At 45.5% G+C, this 24,437-nt stretch overlaps 1 protein-coding gene across 1 annotated transcript in view; it reads left to right on the top strand.

Moving 5' to 3' along the window:
• LOC124035809 (ankyrin repeat domain-containing protein 11-like) overlaps positions 1–24,437 on the top strand; it is a 147,320-nt gene that overhangs the window by 108,941 nt on the left and 13,942 nt on the right. Inside the window, 3 exon segments of the mRNA XM_046349574.1 lie at positions 9,780–9,865; positions 9,868–9,927; positions 18,242–18,374. Coding sequence (XP_046205530.1) covers positions 9,839–9,865; positions 9,868–9,927; positions 18,242–18,374 — 220 coding nt within the window. The 5' untranslated portion in view covers positions 9,780–9,838.

Below are 24,437 nucleotides of genomic sequence, written 5' to 3'. Positions count from 1 at the left end.
AGCAGGAGAAAGAGGTGATGAGGGCTGTGTAGTGTTGAAGCAGGAGAAAGGGGGCTCTGTGTAGTGTTGAAGCAGGAGAAAGAGGTGAGGGCTCTGTGTAGTGTTGAAGCAGGAGAAAGAGGTGATGAGGGCTGTGTAGTGTTGAAGCAGGAGAAAGAGGTGATGAGGGCTGTGTAGTGTTGAATAGGAGAAAGAGGTGAGGGCTCTGTGTAGTGTTGAAGCAGGAGAAAGAGGTGATGAGGGCTGTGTAGTGTTGAAGCAGGAGAAAGAGGTGAGGGCTCTGTGTAGTGTTGAAGCAGGAGAAAGAGGTGAGGGCTCTCTGTGAGGGCTCTGTGTACTGTTGAAGCAGGAGAAAGAGGTGAGGGCTCTGTGTACTGTTGAAGCAGGAGAAAGAGGTGATGAGGGCTGTGTAGTGTTGAAGCAGGAGAAAGAGGTGATGAGGGCTGTGTAGTGTTGAAGCAGGAGAAAGAGGTGATGAGGGCTGTGTAGTGTTGAAGCAGGAGAAAGAGGTGAGGGCTCTGTGTAGTGTTGAAGCAGGAGAAAGAGGTGATGAGGGCTGTGTAGTGTTGAAGCAGGAGAAAGAGGTGAGGGCTCTGTGTAGTGTTGAAGCAGGAGAAAGAGGTGAGGGAAGCTCTGTGTAGGGCTGTTGAAGCAGGAGAAAGAGGTGAGGGCTCTGTGTAGTGTTGAAGCAGGAGAAAGAGGTGAGGGCTCTGTGTAAAGCAGGAGAAAGAGGTGAGGGCTCTGTGTAGTGTTGAAGCAGGAGAAAGAGGTGAGGGCTCTGAGTGGTGAGGGCTCTGGGGAGAAAGAGGTGAGGGCTCTGTATTGAAGCACTAGTGAGGGCTTGAAGCAGGAGAAAGAGGTGAATAATGAAGCAGGATGATGAGGGCTCTGTGTAGTGTTGAAGCAGGAGAAAGAGGTGAGGGCTGTTGAGGGCTCTGTGTAGTGTTGAAGCAGGAGAAAGAGGTGATGAGGGCTCTGTGTAGTGTTGAAGCAGGAGAAAGAGGTGATGAGGGCTCTGTGTAGTGTTGAAGCAGGAGAAAGAGGTGATGAGGGCTGTGTAGTGTTGAAGCAGGAGAAAGAGGTGAGGGCTCTGTGTAGTGTTGAAGCAGGAGAAAGAGAGAAAGCAGGAAAGTGAGGGCTCTCAGAGTAGGTGGTGAGGGCTCTGTGTAGTGTTGAAGCAGGAGAAAGAGGTGAAGGAGGTGAGGGCTCTGTGTAGTGTTGAAGCAGGAGAAAGAGGTGATGAGGGCTGTGTAGTGTTGAAGCAGGAGAAAGAGGTGATGAGGGCTGTGTAGTGTTGAATAGGAGAAAGAGGTGAGGGCTCTGTGTAGTGTTGAAGCAGGAGAAAGAGGTGATGAGGGCTGTGTAGTGTTGAAGCAGGAGAAAGAGGTGAGGGCTCTGTGTACTGTTGAAGCAGGAGAAAGAGGTGAAGTGTTGAAGCAGGAGAAAGAGGTGATGAGGGCTCTGTGTAGTGTTGAAGCAGGAGAAAGAGGTGATGAGGGCTGTGTAGTGTTGAAGCAGGAGAAAGAGGTGAGGGCTCTGTGTAGTGTTGAAGCAGGAGAAAGAGGTGATGAGGGCTGTGTAGTGTTGAAGCAGGAGAAAGAGGTGAGGGCTCTGTGTAGTGTTGAAGCAGGAGAAAGAAGGGCTCTCAGTATTGAAGCAGTAGAGTGGTGAGGGCTCTGTGTACTGTTGAAGCAGGAGAAAGAGGTGAGGGCTCTGTGTAAAGCAGGAGAAAGAGGTGAGGGCTCTGTGTAGTGTTGAAGCAGGAGAAAGAGGTGATGAGGGCTGTGTAGTGTTGAAGCAGGAGAAAGAGGTGATGAGGGCTCTGTGTAGTGTTGAATAGGAGAAAGAGGTGAGGGGCTCTGTGTAGTGTTGAAGCAGGAGAAAGAGGTGATGAGGGCTGTGTAGTGTTGAAGCAGGAGAAAGAGGTGAGGGCTCTGTGTAGTGTTGAAGCAGGAGAAAGAGGTGAGGGCTCTGTGTGAGTGTTGAAGCAGGAGAAAGAGGTGATGGGGCTCTGTGTACTGTTGAAGCAGGAGAAAGAGGTGAGGGCTCTGTGTAGTGTTGAAGCAGGAGAAAGAGGTGATGAGGGCTGTGTAGTGTTGAAGCAGGAGAAAGAGGTGAGGGGTCTGTGTAGTGTTGAAGCAGGAGAAAGAGGTGATGAGGGCTCTGTGTAGTGTTGAAGCAGGAGAAAGAGGTGAGGGCTCTCAGTATTGAAGCAGTAGAGAGGTGAGGGCTCTGTGTACTGTTGAAGCAGGAGAAAGAGGTGAGGGCTCTGTGTAATGTTGAAGCAGGAGAAAGAGGTGAGGGCTGATAATGTTGAAGCAGGAGTGAGGTCTGTGTAGAAGTTGAAGCAGGAGAAAGAGGTGAGGGCTCTGTGTAGTGTTGAAGCAGGAGAAAGAGGTGAGGGGCTCTGTGTAGTGTTGAAGCAGGAGAAAGAGGTGAGAGGCTCTGTGTAGTGTTGAAGCAGGAGAAGAGGTGAGGGGCTCTGTGTAGTGTTGAAGGGAGAAAGAGAGGGCTCTGTGTAGTGTTGAAGCAGGAGAAAGAGGTGAGGGCTCTGTGTAGTGTTGAAGCAGGAGAAAGAGGTGATGAGGGCTCTGTGTAGTGTTGAAGCAGGAGAAAGAGGTGAGGGCTCTGTGTAGTGTTGAAGCAGGAGAAAGAGGTGATGAGGGCTCTGTGTAGTGTTGAAGCAGGAGAAAGAGGTGAGAGGCTCTGTGTAGTGTTGAAGCTCTGAGGTGATGAGGCTCTGTGTAGTGTTGAAGCAGGAGAAAGAGGTGAGAGGGCTGTGTAGTGTTGAAGCAGGAGAAAGAGGTGAGGGCTCTGTGTAGTGTTGAAGCAGGAGAAAGAGGTGATGAGGGCTGTGAAGCAGGAGAAAGAGGGAGGGCTCTGTGTAGTGTTGAAGCAGGAGAAAGAGGTGATGAGGGCTCTGTGTAGTGTTGAAGCAGGAGAAAGAGGTGAGGGCTCTGTATAATGTTGAAGCAGGATAAGAGGTGAGGGCTCTGTGTAGTGTTGAAGCAGGAAAGAGGTGAGGGCTCTGTGTAGTGTTGAAGCAGGAGAAAGAGGTGAGGGCTCTGTGTAGTGTTGAAGCAGGAGAAAGAGAGGTGAGGGCTCTGTGTAGTGTTGAAGCAGGAAAGAGGTGAGGGCTCTGTGTAGAAGCAGTGAAAGAGGTGAGGGCTCTGTGTACTGTTGAAGCAGGAGAAAGAGGTGAGCGCTCTGTGTACTGTGGAAGTAGGAGAAAGAGGTGAGGGCTCTCAGTATTGAAGCAGGAGAAAGAGGTGAGGGCTCTGTGTACTGTTGAAGCAGGAGAAAGAGATGAGGGCTCTGTGTACTGTTGAAGCAGGAGAAAGAGGTGAGGGCTCTGTGTAGTGTTGAAGCAGTAGAAGGCGCTAAAGTCTAACCTCCAGCTCTGCTGACCAGGGGTCAGTCTCAGTAAAAACGTCCCCATTGGGAACCCATTAAAGACCACATTCTTCACTCTTCTACTGGGTCAGTGCGATGAACCCACAAGGCTCTGCCTCTGTTGGGATAGCCTGATTCACGCTAAGAGTAACAGCTCTAACCTGTGTGTGAACCCACCCTCTCCAAGCACCAATCGTAGTTGAGAATAGTCAGCTAGCTAGCAAGCCAATGCTTTGTCTAATGGCTCAAGTGCGTGGTTACATGACCAATCACTGCTGTCAGGTGACATTGGTGCCTGGAAGGGCAGTCGGCAAAACAACACACATCAAAGACTGTTTATATAGACCTTTTAACATGGCTGCCATGTGCGTCATGCTTATGCTGTTGAAATTGGACGTATAAGGCATTTCCAATACGGTATTGCAAGCAAAATGCCAAATTTACACTTACCACACTTATCGAAATTGTGCTGTTCCATGATTGCAGATCAATGTTCTCTCCAATAGGCCTTTAGCATTTGCAATTTGGCTCCTGGTGTGCTGCTTTTCCACTGTAAACAGTGCTGTGAGGATGACGTGGGCTTTGTTTACCTAGCCTCCCAGACAAAACAATGTCAAAGTGAAACTCATTCGGTGAGGTAATTTCATGACTTTTGTAGGGGATGCTGACGCAAGACAAAAACTGTACAATATTTCATCAATACAGCTTTGGAAAAATAAATCTGACAGCCATGGCTGACCCTGTTTACAGAGTGGCAGGAAGGGACCCCTGGGGGAGTGTGGACAGACTGCACACATGGTGTGTGTTTGGGGGGTTGGAAGAGGGAGCCAGGATTTGTTGTTTTCAGTGTAAAGGAGCGGGAAGCGGATGCTGCAGGATCCAGCATTGGACCAGGGCCTCGACTTCTCTCTACTGTACCTTACAGTGCATAGACTTACTCATATGTGATGAATTAGAGCTGCTGGCTTGTGGAGAGAGGCCCCTCTGTGTAACACACACACACACACACACACACACACACACACACACACACACACACACACACACACACACACACACACACACACACACACACACACACACACACACACACACACACACACACACACACACACACACACACACACACACTGATAGCAGATGCTGTACAACTTTTGAATGGGGTGGAAGGTGGAGGAAATGAGGCCTGTGTTTTGGAATGGATGTTATTGTGTTTCCTCTTGGGGTTCTGTTTCTCTCTGTGTGTGTGTGTGTGTGTGTGTGTGTGTGTGTGTGTGTGTTCCTCTCCCCACTAGGAGATGAAAGCTCAGAACACACATATAATACATTGAAGTCTCCCTGCCAAAAACCCCTATAGAAGAACTGACTGAGGACTCAATAACATAATACACTTATTTAACCTCTGTGCCAAAACCACCCCAGAATCCTTGAAGACAACCTGATAACACAATTACGTCAAGAAGCGCAGCATCTGGATAGTGATGTTGTATATAATAATATAGGCCTATGGTATTATATACGATAGTTATTACATTAATGTAAAAAAGGGAGAGATGGAAATCTATTGAAGTTTAAGTCAGTCACTGATATGGTACACAGTGGAAACCATATAGGAAAACTTAATAGGTTCTTATTGACCCTGCCATGCGCATACAGGCACCAACATACACACTCAAAGTTATAGCAGAGGAAATTGTACTTGGTTAAATGATTATCTCAATATAATATGAAACTGTTTCGCACCACTAACATCAAAGGCTGGTTTCAATCACAATGTGTGAATTTACGATGGGGGTGTGGAGTTTATTGTTCAAGATCGCTCAAACTAGGTCGGCTCAATGTGTGTATCATAGAATCTTTGCCTCTGATAGTAGTTGACCCCTTTGCCACTTTGTGCTGCGTAATGTGAGCTTGGAGTGTGTGAGGCTTTGGGGGACGGGGCCAGAGAAGAGGGGTGGAGGCAGAGCAGAGGTTTGCTGCGTCTCACTTTCCATATGCCAGGAAGAGAGGGGAGCAATGTTCCTCTGTCGGTGTGCGTCGCTGGCTCTGGGATATAAATAGCTGTCTTTGAGTAGGAGAGCTGCAGAGGGAGGGCCATGGCGCCAGGGCAGAGCTGAGTGCCAGGCAGCGTTCCCGGGTAGTGGAGAGAGGGCGGGAGGATGGCAGGAGGAGGGACCTGCTCCAGCCCAGCCCTCTGCACACACTCTGGTTTAAAACGATTTTAAAAATAAAATGTAAAAAATCATTATGGAGGAGAAAAATATTGAGAAACTCTTTACATATCATTTATTCATGGGCGCTCGGAAGCAACCTCTCCACATGCAGACGGGGAAGTGGATACTAAAGAGAATAGGGATAATCTAGTAGCATGGCTGCATGGAGATTCAGCAGGAGGGAACATTAGCACACCACTCCCTGCATAACACTAGCACACCACTCCCTGCATAACACTAGCACACCACTCCCTGCATAACACTAGCACACTACTCCCTGCATAACACTAGCACACTACTCCCTGCATAACACTAGCACACTACTCCCTGCATAACACTAGCACACTACTCCCTGCATAACACTAGCACACTACTCCCTGCATAACACTAGCACACCACTCCCTGCATAACACTAGCACACCACTCCCTGCATAACACTAGCACACCACTCCCTGCATAACACTAGCACACTACTCCCTGCATAACACTAGCACACCACTCCCTGCATAACACTAGCACACCACTCCCTGCATAACACTAGCACACCACTCCCTGCATAACACTAGCACACCACTCCCTGCATAACACTAGCACACCACTCCCTGCATAACACTAGCACACTACTCCCTGCATAACACTAGCACACCACTCCCTGCATAACACTAGCACACTACTCCCTGCATAACATTAGCACACCACTCCCTGCATAACACTAGCACACCCCTCCCTGCATGACACTAGCACACTACTCCCTGCATAACACTAGCACACCACTCCCTGCATAACACTAGCACACCCCTCCCTGCATGACACTAGCACACTACTCCCTGCATAACACTAGCACACCACTCCCTGCATGACACTAGCACACCCCCCCCTGCATGACACTAGCACACTACTCCCTGCATAACACTAGCACACCATTCCCTGCATAACACTAGCACACTACTCCCTGCATAACACTAGCACACTACTCCCTGCATAACACTAGCACACCACTCCCTGCATAACACTAGCACACTACTCCCTGCATAACACTAGCACACCACTCCCTGCATAACACTAGCACACTACTCCCTGCATAACACTAGCACACTACTCCCTGCATAACACTAGCACACTACTCCCTGCATAACACTAGCACACCACCCCCTGCATGACACTAGCACACCACTCCCTGCATCACACTAGCACACTACTCCCTGCATAACACTAGCACACCACTCCCTGCATAACACTAGCACACCACTCCCTGCATAACACTAGCACACCACTCCCTGCATCACACTAGCACACCACTCCCTGCATCACATTAGCACACCACTCCCTGCTAGCACACCATTCCCTGCATCACACTAGCACTCCACTCCCTGCTAGCACACAATTCCCTGCACCACACTAGCACACCACTCCCTGCATTACACTAGCACACCACTCCCTACTTGCACACCACTCCCTGCATCATACTAGCACACCACTCCCTGCTAGCACACCACTCCCTGTATCACATTAGCACACCACTCCCTGCTTGCACACCACTCCATGCAGCACACTAGCACACCCCTCCCTGCTAGCACACCACTCCCTGCATAACATTAGCACACAACTCCCTGCATAACACTAGCACACCACTCCCTGCATAACACTAGCACACCACTCCCTGCATAACACTAGCACACCACTCCCTGCATAACACTAGCACACCACTCCCTGCATAACACTAGCACACCACTCCCTGCATAACACTAGCACACCACTCCCTGCATAACATTAGCACACCACTCCCTGCATAACACTAGCACACCACTCCCTGCATAACACTAGCACACCACTCCCTGCATAACACTAGCACACCACTCCCTGCATAACACTAGCACACCACTCCCTGCATAACACTAGCACACCACTCCCTGCATAACACTAGCACACCACTCCCTGCATAACACTAGCACACCACTCCCTGCATAACACTAGCACACCACTCCCTGCATAACACTAGCACACCACTCCCTGCATAACACTAGCACACCACTCCCTGCATAACACTAGCACACCACTCCCTGCATAACACCAGCACACTACTCCCTGCATCACACTAGCACACCACTCCCTGCATCACACTAGCACACCACTCCCTGCATCACACTAGCACACCACTCCCTGCATAACACTAGCACACCACTCCCTGCATAACACTAGCACACCACTCCCTGCATAACACTAGCACACCACTCCCTGCATAACACTAGCACACCACTCCCTGCATAACACTAGCACACCACTCCCTGCATAACACTAGCACACCACTCCCTGCATAACACTAGCACATCACACTAGCACACCACTCCCTGCATCACACTAGCACACCACTCCCTGCATCACACTAGCACACCACTCCCTGCATCACACTAGCACACCACTCCCTGCATCACACTAGCACACCACCCCCTGCATAACACTAGCACACCACTCCCTGCATAACACCAGCACACTACTCCCTGCATCACATTAACACACCACTCCCTGCTAGCACACCACTTATAATATAATAATAATATATGCCATTTAGCAGACGCTTTTATCCAAAGCGACTTACAGTCATGTGTGCATACATTCTACGTATGGGTGGTCCCGGGGATCGAACCCACTACCCTGGCGTTACAAGCGCCATGCTCTACCAACTGAGCTACAGAAGGACCACTTCCTGCATAACATTAGCACACCACTCCCTGCATCACATTAGTACACCATTCCCTGCATCACACTAGCACTCCACTCCCTGCTAGCACATAATTCCCTGCATCACACTAGCACACCACTCCCTGCATTACACTAGCACACCACTCCCTACTTGCACACCACTCCCTGCATCATACTAGCACACCACTCCCTGCTAGCACACCATTCCCTGTATCACATTAGCACACCACTCCCTGCTTGCACACCACTCCATGCAGCACACTAGCACACCCCTCCCTGCTAGCACACCATTCCCTGCAACATACTAGCACACCACTCCCTGCTAGCACACCATTCCCTGCATCACACTAGCACACCACTCCCTGCAAGCACACTAGCACAACACTCTGCTAGCACACCACTCCCTGCTATCACACCATTCCCTGCATCACACTAGCACACCACTCCCTGCAAGCACACCATTCCCTGCTAGCACACCATTCCCTATATCACATCAGCACACCCCTCCCTGCTAGCACACCATTCCCTGCATCATACTAGCACACCACTCCCTGCTAGCACACATTCCCTGCATCACACTAGCACACCACTCCCTGCTATCACACTAGCACAACACTCTCTGCTAGCACACCACTCCCTGCTATCACACCATTCCCTGCATCACACTAACACACCACTCCCTGCAAGCACACCATTCCCTGATAGCACACCATTCCCTGCATCACATTAGCACACCACTCTCTGCATCACACTAGCACACCACTCCCTGAATCACACTAGCACACCACTCCCTGGATTACACTAGCACACCACTCCCTGCATTACACTAGCACACCACTCCCTGCTAGCACACCATTCCCTGCATCACACCGACACTGTGTAGTATGTATCTTGGGTAGGGCAGTAGGGCTGTTGTCCAGACGTGCCATATCCCTGAAGACATTCCTCAGCTGTTACCTACCGGGAGTCATGAAGCAGAGATGTTTGTCTCCTGTCCCACAGTAAAAACAGTTTTGCTGGCATTGCACAATATAGGAAAACTTATAATTCTCCCCATGTTTATTGTAATCGAGATGGATTAATGTTATTGACATCAAGACATTGATTTCCATTAGGAATGTATTGTGTGTGAATAAGGGATTAGCTACTTAAAAACTTGCTTAGATTCGCTTCCGTAGGCCTGTCTTTCACCCACATTGACCACTATCTCTCTCACCCTATGGATATGACAATGAAACACCCTAAACTTCCTGGGAAGAGAGTGGGTCTAGAGCAGGGGCATTATTCTGCACACTTCCTCACCTTTGAAACCAGAGTGCAGGTGTAATTGTTGAAAATGGGGAGCCTGATGTACTGCTAATGGGAGCATTGTGTGGCAGTGTGGAAATGTGTTTTCTGTGGAGACGAGTGACCAGGTGCTAATGTGTCTCTTTCCATCTCCCCCTCTATCTCTTTCGCTCTCTCCTTTGGCAGACGGTCGATGACGATGCGATGGAAGCGTGAATGAGGTTTGGCGTGGCGATAGCTGAACGATGCCCAAGGGTGGGGGTTCAAAAACCCCCCCCAGCTGGAAGACTTCCCACTCAACACTGACATGGTGGAGAAGCAGAGTGGGAAGAAGGTAAGAAACACACACATACTGACACACCACACATCTACACACATACATACACAAGCCCTTTACTGCTCTCGCTGCTGAGTCCTGCATCTAGGGGTCATGTCCTCATTACACAGTAAAACGTCATTATGGACTTAATAAACAGCTCCATGGGAGTTGGCATTCAACTGGCTAAGAGCCTATTGTCGCTTTTTAGGATTATTTCTTATGACTGAGGTCCCAATGTTGGGCGTGGGCTATGGTAACATTTCTACAGTGAAAGAAAACACTTGTTGAGAACACTTCAAATTTGTGAAGCACTGATATGACATTTTGGCCGATATCCAATATTTTCCTTGGCAAAAAAACAGATATTTACAATTTTAGCGGCCTTTTTAAGCATTCTAGTACAGTTAAATAGTTAGCACACACACATGGACGCAGCGGTCTAAGGTACTGCATCTCAGTGCATGAGGCGTCACTACAGTCCCTGGTTAAAATCCAGGCTGTATCACATCCAGCCATGATTGGGAGTCCTATAAGGAGACGCACAATTGGCCCAGCGTCGTCCGGGTATGGCCGTCATTGTAAATAAGAATTTGTTCTTAACTGACTTGCCTGGTTAAATAAAAGTCACACACACACCACACTGACCAAAAAGTTATTTTATTGGCATTTACGTTTGTCCCCATTACCAGTGAAACATAATTCAAACCCATTTCTTTCTTTTAGTTGCTGTGCTGTTTCATTGTTCAGTCGTTTCATTCCCAATCAGAATTTCTCATACTATGGAATGCCGTTTGGGTCTTTGCGTGTCAAAAAACACTACTTGACATGTCAAATAAGCTTGTTGACCAGTCAGGACCTGAATATACATTTTTCACGTAGTTATTGCACATTGATTACACTCACTTGTATTTCATATGTCACAAAGATGAATCGATATGTATACTATGATGCTGGTAAAGTTGTCTCGCATGCCTACAGTGCTGGTCATTTTTTTTAAAGCTAGCTAGCTCATGGATGCAAACTATGTTCTTCCCCAAAAACATAGCAAAACGACAATCTGTTTCAGTAGCTATAGTTAGCTAGCTGTCATCATTTAAAATAACCATAATTAATAAAGACAATTTCTTACTTGATTAATGGTGGTCGGACCCATCTATGTGAAGCGAGCCACAATAAGGATTAGCCACAATAGTGGACTTTGCGGTTAGACTTCTAAATAAAAGTATGTAATTGACAGTGATGCAAATGAATACAAATAGTAGAATTATGCCATAATTGAATAGATCAAATCAAATCAAATTTTATTTGTCACATACACATGGTTAGCAGATGTTAATGGGAGTGTAGCGAAATGCTTGTGCTTCTAGTTCCGACAATGCAGTGATAACCAACAAGTAATCTAACTAACAATTCCAAAACTACTGTCTTATACACAGTGTAAGGGGATAAAGAATATGTACATAAGGATATATGAATGAGTGATGGTACAGGGCAGCATACAGTAGATGGTATCGAGTACAGTATATACATATGAGGTGAGTATGTAGACAAAGTAAACAAAGTGGCATAGTTAAAGTGGCTAGTGATACATGTATTACGTAAGGATGCAGTCGATGATATAGAGTACAGTATATACGTATGCATATGAGATGAATAATGTAGGGTAAGTAAGTAACCTCATGCTAAACGAGGTTGAAACGTTGTTATATAAAATCAACAAAAGACAATTTGTTAATTTGACCAATCTGTTGAAATCACACTGGATGTATTAGACTTAAGAATTGCATTGGGGGCATACTATTTCACTGTACAGCCTTACCTGTGGATTGTGGATCAATGACATGGGGCATCAGTCTACTCAGTGACTCCCAGAGAACATTAGCGTCGTATCTCTTATTATGGGACTCCAAAACAACTGTGAATTGAGCCACATTTATTGTCAACCTATATGTATTGAACACTATGCCTGAGGAAAAACAATATCTTGGGTATTGAGTAGACTGATACCCCATTTCATTGATCCCCAATCCTTAGGTAAAGCTGTACAGTGCAATATGAATGTGAATACACACAATAGGCTGACTGGGGAAGTGATGTCACACAGTCACAGTCCCGTGATAAGAGCTACAATGCTAATATTTGCGTAAACTCCAAAATTTTGTGTTCTGTGGGTGCTTCCGAGTAGACTGATATCCCATTTCATTGCTTCACATTCCAACCTTGTTTAACATTATCGAGTCTAAATATGGCATGATTCCACCAATTGTAACCTTCTGCATCACTTTCAAATAGTTACTTTTATTTTGAAGACAAACCGCAAATTCCACTATTGTGCCTAATCCTTATTGTGGCTAGCTTCACAACACGTAACCTGGTCTGGTCGAACCTCACTAGCAAGAAGAAACTAGCTGGTTGCTTATAACGTTAGCTTTGGGGAACAAAGCTAAGTAGCTGACTAGCTATTTATTTTCATGAACTGAAGTTCAATTTCAATAGGTTAACAACAAGTGGCTACCTAGCTAATACTTACTCACAAGGATTCCTAAATCATTGCTAAGAATAATGAAAATGATTGCAGTTTCTACTGGTCATTGTTTTCAGGCTGGTTATATCGGTGCTTGCTAGGTACCAAGCTAAAGCTAGCTACCCCAGAAGTTGCGGTCGAACAAAAAATGCTTCATTACCAACGTGGTATTGTAAACACATCGTTCGTGGCCGGTGTTTGCTTGTTTGCAGACTTTTTTGTACAGCTTTGACAGTGCTACTGATAGTAGTGATGGTGCTTGGCTTGCACATGCAAATTCAGAACACACAACATTCTATAATAGAACTGTGTTATTTGACACGTCAAAATAAAAGCGTATTTAACGTGTCAAATAGTGTTATCTTTTTTGACACGCAAAGACCCAAACGACGTTCGATATTATGTCGTGAAGCTAATAGCAGTGACGCTATTGCTGTGGAACTCCGGTAGGGAAACATGACCAGTCGGCGACAGCCAACATCACCCACGCCAGAGAACGGTTGATTGTCAAGGGCAATGAATAAAGTTATTTTTACATTTACATTTACATTTAAGTCATTTAGCAGACGCTCTTATCCAGAGCGACTTACAAATTGGTGCATTCACCTTATGACATCCAGTGGAACAGCCACTTTACAATAGTGCATCTAAATATTTTAAGGGGGGGGGGGGGTGAGAAGGATTACTTTATCCTATCCTAGGTATTCCTTAAAGAGGTGGGGTTTCAGGTGTCTCCGGAAGGTGGTGATTGACTCCGCTGTCCTGGCGTCGTGAGGGAGTTTGTTCCACCATTGGGGAGCCAGAGCAGCGAACAGTTTTGACTGGGCTGAGCGGGAACTGTACTTCCTCAGTGGTAGGGAGGCGAGCAGGCCAGAGGTGGATGAACGCAGTGCCCTTATTTGGGTGTAGGGCCTGATCAGAGCCTGGAGGTACTGAGGTGCCGTTCCCCTCACAGCTCCGTAGGCAAGCACCATGGTCTTGTAGCGGATGCGAGCTTCAACTGGAAGCCAGTGGAGAGAACGGAGGAGCGGGGTGACGTGAGAGAACTTGGGAAGGTTGAACACTAGACGGGCTGCGGCGTTCTGGATGAGTTGTAGGGGTTTAATGGCACAGGCAGGGAGCCCAGCCAACAGCAAGTTGCAGTAATCCAGACGGGAGATGACAAGTGCCTGGATTAGGACCTGCGCCGCTTCCTGTGTGAGGCAGGGTCGTACTCTGCGGATGTTGTAGAGCATGAACCTACAGGAACGGGCCACTTCCTTGATTTTAGTTGAGAACGACAGGGTGTTGTCCAGGATCACGCCAAGGTTCTTAGCGCTCTGGGAGGAGGACACAATGGAGTTGTCAACCGTGATGGCGAGATCATGGAACGGGCAGTCCTTCCCCGGGAGGAAGAGCAGCTCCGTCTTGCCGAAGTTCAGCTTGAGGTGGTGATCCGTCATCCACACTGATATGTCTGCCAGACATGCAGAGATGCGATTCGCCACCTGGTCATCAGAAGGGGAAAAGGAGAAGATTAATTGTGTGTCGTCTGCATAGCAATGATAGGAGAGACCATGTGAGGTTATGACAGAGCCAAGTGACTTGGTGTATAGCGAGAATAGGAGAGGGCCTAGAACAGAGCCCTGGGGGACACCAGTGGTGAGAGCGCGTGGTGAGGAGACAGATTCTCGCCACGCCACCTGGTAGGAGCGACCTGTCAGGTAGGACGCAATCCAAGCGTGGGCCGCGCCGGAGATGCCCAACTCGGAGAGGGTGGAGAGGAGGATCTGATGGTTCACAGTATCGAAGGCAGCCGATAGGTCTAGAAGGATGAGAGCAGAGTTATCTTGCCGTTAATGGATTTCGCCTTTGAGTTGTCTCGCTGAAATGTTCTTACTCTTTCAAATGACTGCTGGACTTGTTGACTGCTCGATCCACACAGCAGACATTTTGGGCTAGGTTAGGAATGCTGTGTTGCACCTGTAGCGCTACATTTTACGTGGCGTCATTACGTCACGCACCTATAGGTATGAACGGTAGCGTTGACATTGTTTTTTTAAATCAGCGTTAAACTAAACCGATACCGACGTTGCCATTTTTAGCTAATACTGGCCGAATCAAATACAATTTTATTGGTCACATACACATGGTTAGCAGATGTTAATGCGAGTGTAGCGAAATGCTTGTGCTTCTTGTTCCAACAGTGCAGTAATATCTAACAAGTAATCTAAAAAATTCCCCAACAACTACCTAATACACTCAAACCTAAAGGGGTGAATGAGAATATGTACATATAATTATATGGATGAGCGATGGCTATGCGGCATAGGCAAGGTGCAGTAGATGGTATAAAATACAGTATTTACATGTAATGTAAGATATGTAAACTTTTTATTAAAGTGGCATTATTTAAAGTGCCATTGTTTAAAGTAGTGATCCATTTATTAAAGTGTGATTGGGTCTCAGTGTAGACAGCAGCGTCACTGAGTTAGTGATGGCTATTTAACAGTCTGGTGGCCTTGAGATAGAAGCTGTTTTTCAATCACTCGGTCCCAGCTTTGATGCACCTGTACTGACCTCGCCTTCTGGATGATAGTGGTGTGAACAAGCAGTAGCTCGGGTGGTTGTTGTCCATGATGATCTTTTTGGCCTTCCTGTGACATCAGGTGCTGTAGGTGTCATGGAGGGCAGGTAGTTTGCCCCCGGTGATGCGTTGTGCAGACCACACCACCCTCTGGAGAACCTTACGGTTGTGGGCGGAGCAGTTGCTGTACCAGGCTGTGATACAGCCCGACAGGATGCTCTCAATTGCGCATCTGTAAAAGTTTGTGGGATTTCGTTGACGAGCCAAATTTCTTCAGCCTCCTGAGGTTGAAGAGGCGCAGTTGCGCCTTCTTCACCAAACTGTCTGTGGAACTTAACTTTCCACCTTCTCCACTGCTGTCCCGTCAATGTGGATAGGGGGTGCTCCCTCTGCTGTTTCCTGAAGTCCGCGATCATCTCCTTTGTTTTGTTGGACGTTGAGAGGTTATTTTCCTGACACCTCACTCCCTCACCTCCTCCCTGTAGGCTGTCTCGTCGTTGTTGGTGATCAAACTGTTGTGTTGTCTGCAAACTTGATGATTCCGATTTGTTCACTGATATATCGTGCATACCCCCTTGAAATACAAGTTGGCAAAATGCACTATGTCAAACAGTTGTTATTTTGTTTTTTTACCGATGTGAATTATTGTAACACTTGCAACTTATACACGTGTCCCGCTCTCTGAAACGTTCCTTGCTACTGTATTGAATGCACTATGAATACCATCACACAACCCTACCCTTTAAATACAGACATGCTTTCTGTGTTTCTAGATGTAGCCTAGAGCCAGGGAAATGGCTGTATGTAGTGTTGCATCAGCTTAATGACTCATGATATAGCAAAGGTTATGTGCTTTAGCCAGCCAGCTATATATGACTCATCTGAGTAGGTAGTCCAGGTTTTATCTATGAAGTAATCTTCTTTATTTTTGACCAATGAAGTGGAGGCTGCTGGCACTGTGTGGCAAATGTAGATCCTCATGCATCAAACACAGCATTACGTTCCTGGGCAGGCAGGCCACGGCATTCTGCTGCAGTCAGCCTGACACTGAGACACTCAGACAAAACATGAGAGATTAGTTCCTAGAGATTTTCTCCCTAGGTTCTATGTTAGACCACTGAACATCATTTCCCAGAAGTGGATTCTAATGAATGGAGCTGTTAATTAGATGTGAGCAGAGTTGTAATGGTAACGTAATAACAGGTGTAATTTCCTGTGTTATTGTTCCTCAACATGGTTGTCATACTAGGGATTAGGGAGACATTTCAGTGGGGTTTTCCCCTAGGTAGTGGGGAGAGCTGTCCCTTTAAATGGCTACTAAAGCCAGCTTGTGTTTTTGTGGACGTGTTGCCAGCACGGACAGCAGTGGGCTTAGAGTGGGCTTAGACGCAGAATGATGATGTCATGGTAATCAATGGGTCAGCAGCAGCAGCAGCAGCCCAGAGGTGCAGCTTTACGCGCGTCTGCTATGTACAGCCTTCCGCACCGAATTGCATCAGACTCTGGGAGGGAGAGGAGGAGCGAGAGCATTGCTAGGAGACCAGTAAACACGGTCTCTCATGAAGGCAGCCTTGAAGCAGTGGCTCACAGCTGTCTTTTTAATTCAGCTCTCTTTTCTCCGCGTGTTGCAGCAAGACTAGCTCTGCCTAGTGCTAACGCCTCTGTGTGTGTGTGTGTGTGTGTGTGTGTGTGTGTGTGTGTGTGTGTGTGTGTGTGTGTGTGTGTGTGTGTGTGTGTGTGTGTGTGTGTGTGTGTGTGTGTGTGTGTGTGTGTGTGTGTGTGTGTGTGTGTGTGTGTGTGTGTGTGTGTGTGTCAGTGTGTCTGTGTGTGTGTCTGTGTGTCAGCTGTCTGTGTACTGTCTTTCTGTTTGGAAATTCCTCCTACATGTAGACTGACAAATAATGTGTCTCGTTCCCTCCCTCTCGCTGGTGTACAGAGTTACTGCTAAGCCTAGCTCTAAGCAGCAGGAAGAGCTTGCTGTGTGTCTACACTGTACTGTAAGGGTGACATCATAGTCTCATGACTGTAGGAGTGCTGGGGGCTGGGACTTGCCAGGGCGGGCTGCAGAGCGAGCCACTGTACAGCAGTGGGAACTGGCCTGAGAAAGAGAGAGCGTTCTGCTGCTACATTCCACCTCTTATCTGATCGGATTCTGCAGTCTCCGCTCTGTGGTAAACAGCCACCTACACAGAGCTCTTTAATTAGCCTTCCTTACCACAGACGGCACCCGGCCGACAACCCAGCTGCTCTGGCCCTCTAAATCTAGCGTTTAGAAAAAGAGGCATTACATAAGGTTTTATTTACTTGTTTTATAATCGTTTGCGATGTTTTTAATTATAGCAATCATTCAAATCTGGGTTCACAGAGTTCTACTACAAACTAAAACCATCAGGTTGCAGTTAATAGCCTGGTATTTGAATATATAAGCAGTATATTGTATAGAAGAGAGATATTTTCCTGTCTTTGGAACACTACACTAAAATCCTTGCTCCTTTTTCTTATGAAGTGTTAGATCCCCCTGCTCCTTAGAGCTAAATGTGAGGAGGGTGTTTCGTGTGAGAGCCGAGCAGACAGGCCCCTATCAGAGCTGCTGCATGGCCCTTTAACAGCAGTCTTTTGGGCCAGGCAGGCCGAGGGAGAGGCAGCGCTGTACTGTGCTGTATAGACAGAAAGTCAGCCGGAGGAAGCCGTTGGTGCCGGAGCAGGCCGCTTGCTGGCGGGGGGACGGGAGCTTCTGATGGGTTCCAGTTGCCGTGGACCACAGACCCCGGGGGTGTTACCGCTCCTTCCATCTCTCTCTTTCCATTTGGGACTGTCTGCCTCTGCTCTCTGCTGCCGGAACACCGAGAGGAAATTCCATGGAAAAGTCACGCTTTGCAAATCCCCTAATCGCTGGAAGTCTCTAGACGCTGCAGTGTAAAGCTTTGGGAAACACAGCTGCCGCCTGCCTGTCTCTTTGTGTCCCTCAGTCAATGTGTCCTGGCCTGGATGGCCTGTGTCCCTCTGTATCTGTCTGTTCAGGCTCTGTCTTCTCCCAAATGCTAAGGGAAGTCTCCAACGTTAGGCCAAAGCTTGGCACTCGTCTAGAGGAAGTTCTATAAATATCCTTCCACATCAGCCCTTTCATTTTAATCTACAGTTTTAGTAGCTAGTAGTGTACCCCATAAATAATCATCTGTGTGTCTTTACTGTTATAGCTGTGCAATATGGTGTTCATGTTTTCTTTTTTTATTTGCCAGGATAAAGTATTGTCAAACAAGACTCCTAAATTGGACCGCAGCGATGGCGTCAAAGAGATGAAAGAGAAGGCATCCAAGAGGAAGCTTCCCTTCACTGTTGGAGCCAATGGAGACCAGAAAGATTCTGACTCAGGTAAGACTGGAGGGGGGGGGGGGGTGTTACATCACTTCCTCAGCCTGGCAGTGCATGCTGGAAGAATTAAATGAAATTACATTTAGTTTTTTTGTAGAGTTTTTTTTTTAAACCTTCATTTAACTAGGCAAGTCGGTTAACTTCTCTGGGCTATGTGGCACAATAGCGTCCAACCTTGCCAACAGCCAGTGAAATTGCAGGGCGCCAAATTCAAAACAACAGAAATACCATAATTAAAATTCACAAAGTATTTTATGCCATTTTAAAGAAACGTCTTGTAAATCCAGCCACAGTGTCTGATTTCAAAGAGGCTTTACGGCGAAAGCACACCAAACTATTATGTTAGGTCAGCACCTAGTCACAGAAAACCATACAGCCATTTTCCAGCCAAGGAGAGGGCTCACAAACATCAGAAATAGCGATTAAATTCATCTCTAACCTTTGATCTTCATCAGATGGCACTCACAGGACTTCATGTTACACAATATATGTGTGTTTTGTTTGATAAAGATAATCTTTATGTCCAAAAACCTCATTTTTTTAATTGGTGTGTTATGATCAGAAACGCATAGTCTCAAACATCCGGGGAAAGTGCAGAGAGCCACATCAAATTGCAGAAATACTCATAATAAACATTGATAAAAGATACAGGTGTTATACGTGGAAATATAGATACACCTCTCCTCAATGCAACAGCTGTGTCAGATTTCAAAATGGCTTTACGGCGAAAGTACACCTTGCGATTATGTTGGGTCAGCGTTAGTCACAGAAAAACATCCAGCCATTTTCCAAAGAAGGAGAGGTGTTAGAAAAGTCAGAAATAGCGTTATAAATATTCACTTACCTTTGATGATCTTGACCGGAACGGACTCCCAGGAATACCAGTTCCACAATAAATGTTTGTTTTGTTCGATAAAGTCTCCTTTTTGTTTGCGCATTTAGCCCAGTAATCCAAATGCATATAATCATTTGTTCAGACAAAATGTCAAAAAAGTTATATTACAGTTCGTTGAAACATGTCAAACGATGCATAGAATCAATTTTTAGCATAAATCTTCAATAATGTTCCAACCGGATAATTCCTTTTGTCTTTAGAAATGCAATGGAACGCAGCTACCTCTCACGGGCACACGCATGATCAGCTCATGCCACTCTGCCAGACTTCTGGCTCAAACAGCTCTCTTTCTCTCCCCCTTCATCGTAGAAGCCTCAAACAAGGTCCTAAAGACTGTTGACATCTAGTGGAAGCCTTAGGAAGTGCAATAAGACCCCATAGACACTGTATATTCGATAGGCAATGATTTGAAAAACTACAAACCTCAGATTTCTCACTTCCTGGTTGGATTTGTTCTCAGGTTTTTGCCTGCCATATAAGTTCTGTTATACTCACAGACATCATTCAAACAGTTTTTAGAAACTTCAGAGTGTTTTCTATAAAAATCAAACATTCATGAAATCACACATGCAAGATAGCAAATTAAAGCTACACTTGTTGTGAATCCAGCCAACATGTCAGATTTCAAAAAGGCTTTTCGGCGAAAGCAAACGATGCTATTATTTGAGGATAGCACCATATAAACAAAGAGAGAGAAGCATATTTAAACTCTGCAGGCGTGACACAAAACGCAGAAATAAAAATATAATTCATGCCTTTGACAAGCTTCTTTTGTTGGCACTCCAATATGTCCCATAAACATCACAAATGGTCCTTTTGTTCGATTAATTCTGTCTATATATATATCCAAAATGTCCATTTATTTGGCGCGTTTGATCCAGAAAAACACCGGTTCCAACTTGAGCATCGTTACTACAAAATATCTCAAAAGTTACCTGTAAACTTTGCCAAAACATTTCAAACTACCTTTCTAATACAACTTTAGGTATTTGTTTACGTAAATAATCAATAAAATTGAAGACGGGATGCTCTGTGTTCAATACAGGAGTAAAACAAACTGTAGCATGCTTTCTGGTAACGCGCCTCTATCTAACAGTACACTTCAAGTGATCCTCGTTCAAGATGGCCGTACTTCTTCATTACACAAAGGAAAAACCTCAACCAATTTCTAAAGACTGTTGACATCCATTGGAAGCGATAGGAACTGCAAGAAGGTCCTTTAGAAATCTGGATTCCCAATGAAAGCCCATTGAAAAGAGTGACCTCAACAAACAAAAAAATCTGAGTGGTTTGTCCTCGGGATTTCGCCAGCTAAATAAGTTCTGTTATACTCACAGACATGATTCAAACAGTTTTAGAAACTTTTGTTTTCTATCCAAATCTACTAATAATATGCGTATCTTATCTTCTGGGGATGAGTAGCAGACAGTTGAATTTGGGCATGCATTTCATCCGGACGTGAAAATCCTGCCCGCTGTCACCAAGAAGTTAACTGCCTTGTTCAGGGGCAGAACGACAGATTTTTACCTTGTCAGCTCAGGGATTTGATCAAGCAACCTTCCTGTTACTGGCCCAACGCTCTAACCGACTACCTGCCACCCCTATATGTGCATACACATATTTAGCAGATGTTACTGCGAGTGTAGCGTAATGCTTGTGTTCCCTAGCTCCAACAGTTAATATCTAACAATACACAACAATACACAGAAATCTAAAAAGTTAAAGAATTAAATTAAGAAATATAGAAATATTAGGAGGAGCGATGTCGGAGTCCGGAGTATAAATATGTGTGTGTGGGTGGATGGCCTTGACTAGAATACAGGATATACATATGAAGTGGGTAAAACCGTATGTAAACATTACTTAAAGTGACCAGTGTTCCATGAGGGCAGAAGCCTCTTAGGGGCATGGTAGCCTAACCGGGTGGTAGCCGTCTAATGACAGTGACTATACTTCAGGGCAGGGTACTGGGCGGTGGCCAGCTAGTGGTGACTATTTAACAGCCTGATGACCTTGATAAAGAAGCGGTTTTCAGTCTCTCGGTCCCAGCTTTGATGCACCTGTAATGGCCTCGCCTTCTGGATGATAGCGGAGTGAACAGGCCGTGGGCCCGGTGGCTGAGGTCCTTGGCATTCCTGTGACACTGGGTGCTGTAGATGTGTGCCCCAGGTGATGCGTTGGGCTGACCACACCACCCTCTGGAGAGCCCTGCGGTTGAAGACTGCAGTTGCAGTACCAGGCGGTGATACAACCCGACAGGATGCTCTCAATGGTGCATTTGTAAAAGTTTGAGGGTCTTCTGTGCCAAGCTAATTTCTTCAGCCTCTTGAGTTTGAAGAGGCGTGATGGTTAAGCTCCTAGAGGCTGTTATTTTATAACCTCAAAGAAAACCTCAAAGAAGGCTGTGTGTTTTGGTTAGCCTTGGTTTAACTTGGTTCAACTATCCATCATTGGGAAAAAGATAAAAAAGGCCACACGGAACATGGGCCAATTAAGTGAGGATTTGTCAATCACGAGGGCCTGAAAAGGTTTGGGGTGAGACACTCTCTTGTGTTATTCTTTAATAAGAGAGAAAGGGGGAACTACTGTTCCAGCTTGTTTGGCTTGAGCTTTGAGGATCTTGAAATGATTTGTTGATGATGGTCTGTGATAACAGTAATGGAACCCACATCTGTGTGCTGGGTTATTGCGTTGGTTTGAAATGCTGCTGTGAACTTCAGCTGTTATTTCTTTGGGTAATATGAAGTCCAAACCATTGTGTACATTTCTCTTTTTGTTTTAGTGACCTTTTTGCAGGGAACGTTTTTTAAATGTTTTTATTAAAAAGGTATTTCTCTATTTTGAAGATATGTTGAATATAGAACGTGTGTTCTCAGTGCAGCTTGAGTGACCAAATCAGGAGCGTAGTCAATTCCCCTGGTTAGTCACTACTATAGTGGCTTGGCTGTGTGTTTGCAGGTGCTAGTGACTCTGTAACCTGTTAGCAGGCTGTTGGCAGAGAATGGTTGCCTCCCACCTCAGTATCTCCCCTCCCCCTGTCTAGAACAGTGCCCTGATTGTTTATTGTTATGCTACTGTTAGGGTGGAGTCTCTGCCTCTACAGGCTGGATGTCTGTCAGTCTCTCACATCAACTAGGCCATAATTCACTCTTTGGCTTTGCCTGTAATTGATACACTTTCGGGGTGCGTTTGTCTTCGTGTTCCCTGCCTGTTCTCCTTCTCAGTGTCTTTTCCATCCACGTGTCTTAAACCTGGCTGTGCGATGGAAACATTCATTAAATGGTTCATCCTTCAGTGTGTTAGTTTTGTCTCCATATAGTGTGTGTGTGTGGTTTCACACACACACTTTCCCCTCTTCTGTTGTCTTGGCCTTAATAGCTAGTTCCTTTCATGCTGTGTTATTGTCTATACTAGAGGTCGACCGATTAATCTGCATAGCCGATTAGTTAGGGCTGATTTCAAGTTTTCCTAGCAATCGGTAATCTGCATTTTTGGACACCGATTACATTGCATTCCACGAGGAAACTGCGTGGCAGGCTTGACCACCTATTATGCGAGTGCAGCGTCAAAAATACCTTGTGGCACTAATTATCTTCTCAAAAACAATCAATCTTCACATAATCACCAGTTAACTACACATGGTTGATGATATTACTAGGTTAACTAGCTTGCCCTGCGTTGCATATAATCAATGTGGTGCCTGTTAATTTATCATCAAATCACAGCCTACTTCAACTTTGCCAAACGGGGGGTGATTTAACAAAAGCACAACCGTTGCACGGATGTAATTAACCATAAACATCCATGTCTTTCTTTAAATCAATCCACAGAAGTATATATTTTTAAACCTGCATATTTAGTTAAAAGAAATTCATGTTAACAGGCAATATTAAACTAGGGAAATTGTCACTTCTCTTGCGTTCATTGCACACAGAGTCAGGGTGTCAGGGTGTATGCAACAGTTTGGGCAGTATGTATGCAACAGTATGACATAACATTGAAGGTTGTGCAATGTAACAGCAATATTTAGACTTAGGGTTGCCACCCGTTCGATAAAATACGGAACGGTTCCGTATTTCACTGAAAGAAGAAACGTTTTGTTTTCGAAATGATAGTTTCTGGATTTGACCATATTAATGACCTGAGGCTTGTATTTCTGTGTTTATTATATTATAATTAAGCCTATGATTTGATATTTGATAGAGCAGTCTGACTGAGCGGTGGTAGGTAGCAGCAGGCTCGTAAGCATTTATTCAAACTTTACTGTGTTTGCCAGCAGCTCTTAGCAATGCTTGATTCACAGCTCTGTGTATGACTTCAAGCCTATCAACTCCTGAGATTATTTTAATACTTTTAATACTAAAGTGCCTAGAACATCCAATAGTCAAAGGTATAGGAAATACAAATGGTATCGAGAGAAATAGTCCTAAAATTCCTATAATAACTACAACCTTAAACTTAACTGGGAATATTGGAGACTCGTGTTAAAAGGAACCACCAGCTTTCATATGTTCTGAGCAAGGAACTGAAATGTTAGCTTTTTCACATGGCTCATATTGTACTTTTACTTTCTTCTCCAATGCTGTGTTTTTGCATTATTTAAACCAAATTGAGCATGTTTCATTATTTATTTGAGACTAAATAGATTTTTATTTACTTATTATATTAAGGTTTAAAAAAGTGTTCATTCAGTAGTTGTAATTGCCATTATTATTATTATTATTGTTGTTATTATATATATAATAATATATATATAAATATATATATAAATAAATATATAAATATATATATAAATGTGTATATATATATAGTTATATATATATATTTTAAAAGTTGGCTGATTAATCGGTATCTGCTTTTTTTGGTCCTCCAATAATCTCTATCGGCGTTGAAAAATGCTAGTCGGTCGACCTGTAGTCTATACCCAAAGGAATTTGTTAACCACTTTACAGATGTCCCCTCCCCCTGACATTGGTGTCTTTCTGATGATCCTGTATCTCCCCTTGATATGGTGAACTCTTTTTTTTTGGCCCGTCATTGTGGGGATAGAGTCTAGACTGTGGCCCAGTAGGCCCGTGTATGGAGGGGTTGTGTTCCCCTGGCCTGCTGCCTTGTGCCTGCAGAAAAGACCAGAGGTGGTCCTGCCACCCAGGTTCTGCTAGAGGAGT

The sequence above is a fragment of the Oncorhynchus gorbuscha genome, linkage group LG05 (assembly GCF_021184085.1).
Source record: "Oncorhynchus gorbuscha isolate QuinsamMale2020 ecotype Even-year linkage group LG05, OgorEven_v1.0, whole genome shotgun sequence".
NCBI lineage: Eukaryota > Metazoa > Chordata > Actinopteri > Salmoniformes > Salmonidae > Oncorhynchus > Oncorhynchus gorbuscha.
Note: the sequence above shows the minus strand (reverse complement) of the source record. Positions and strands in the feature narration are given on the sequence as shown.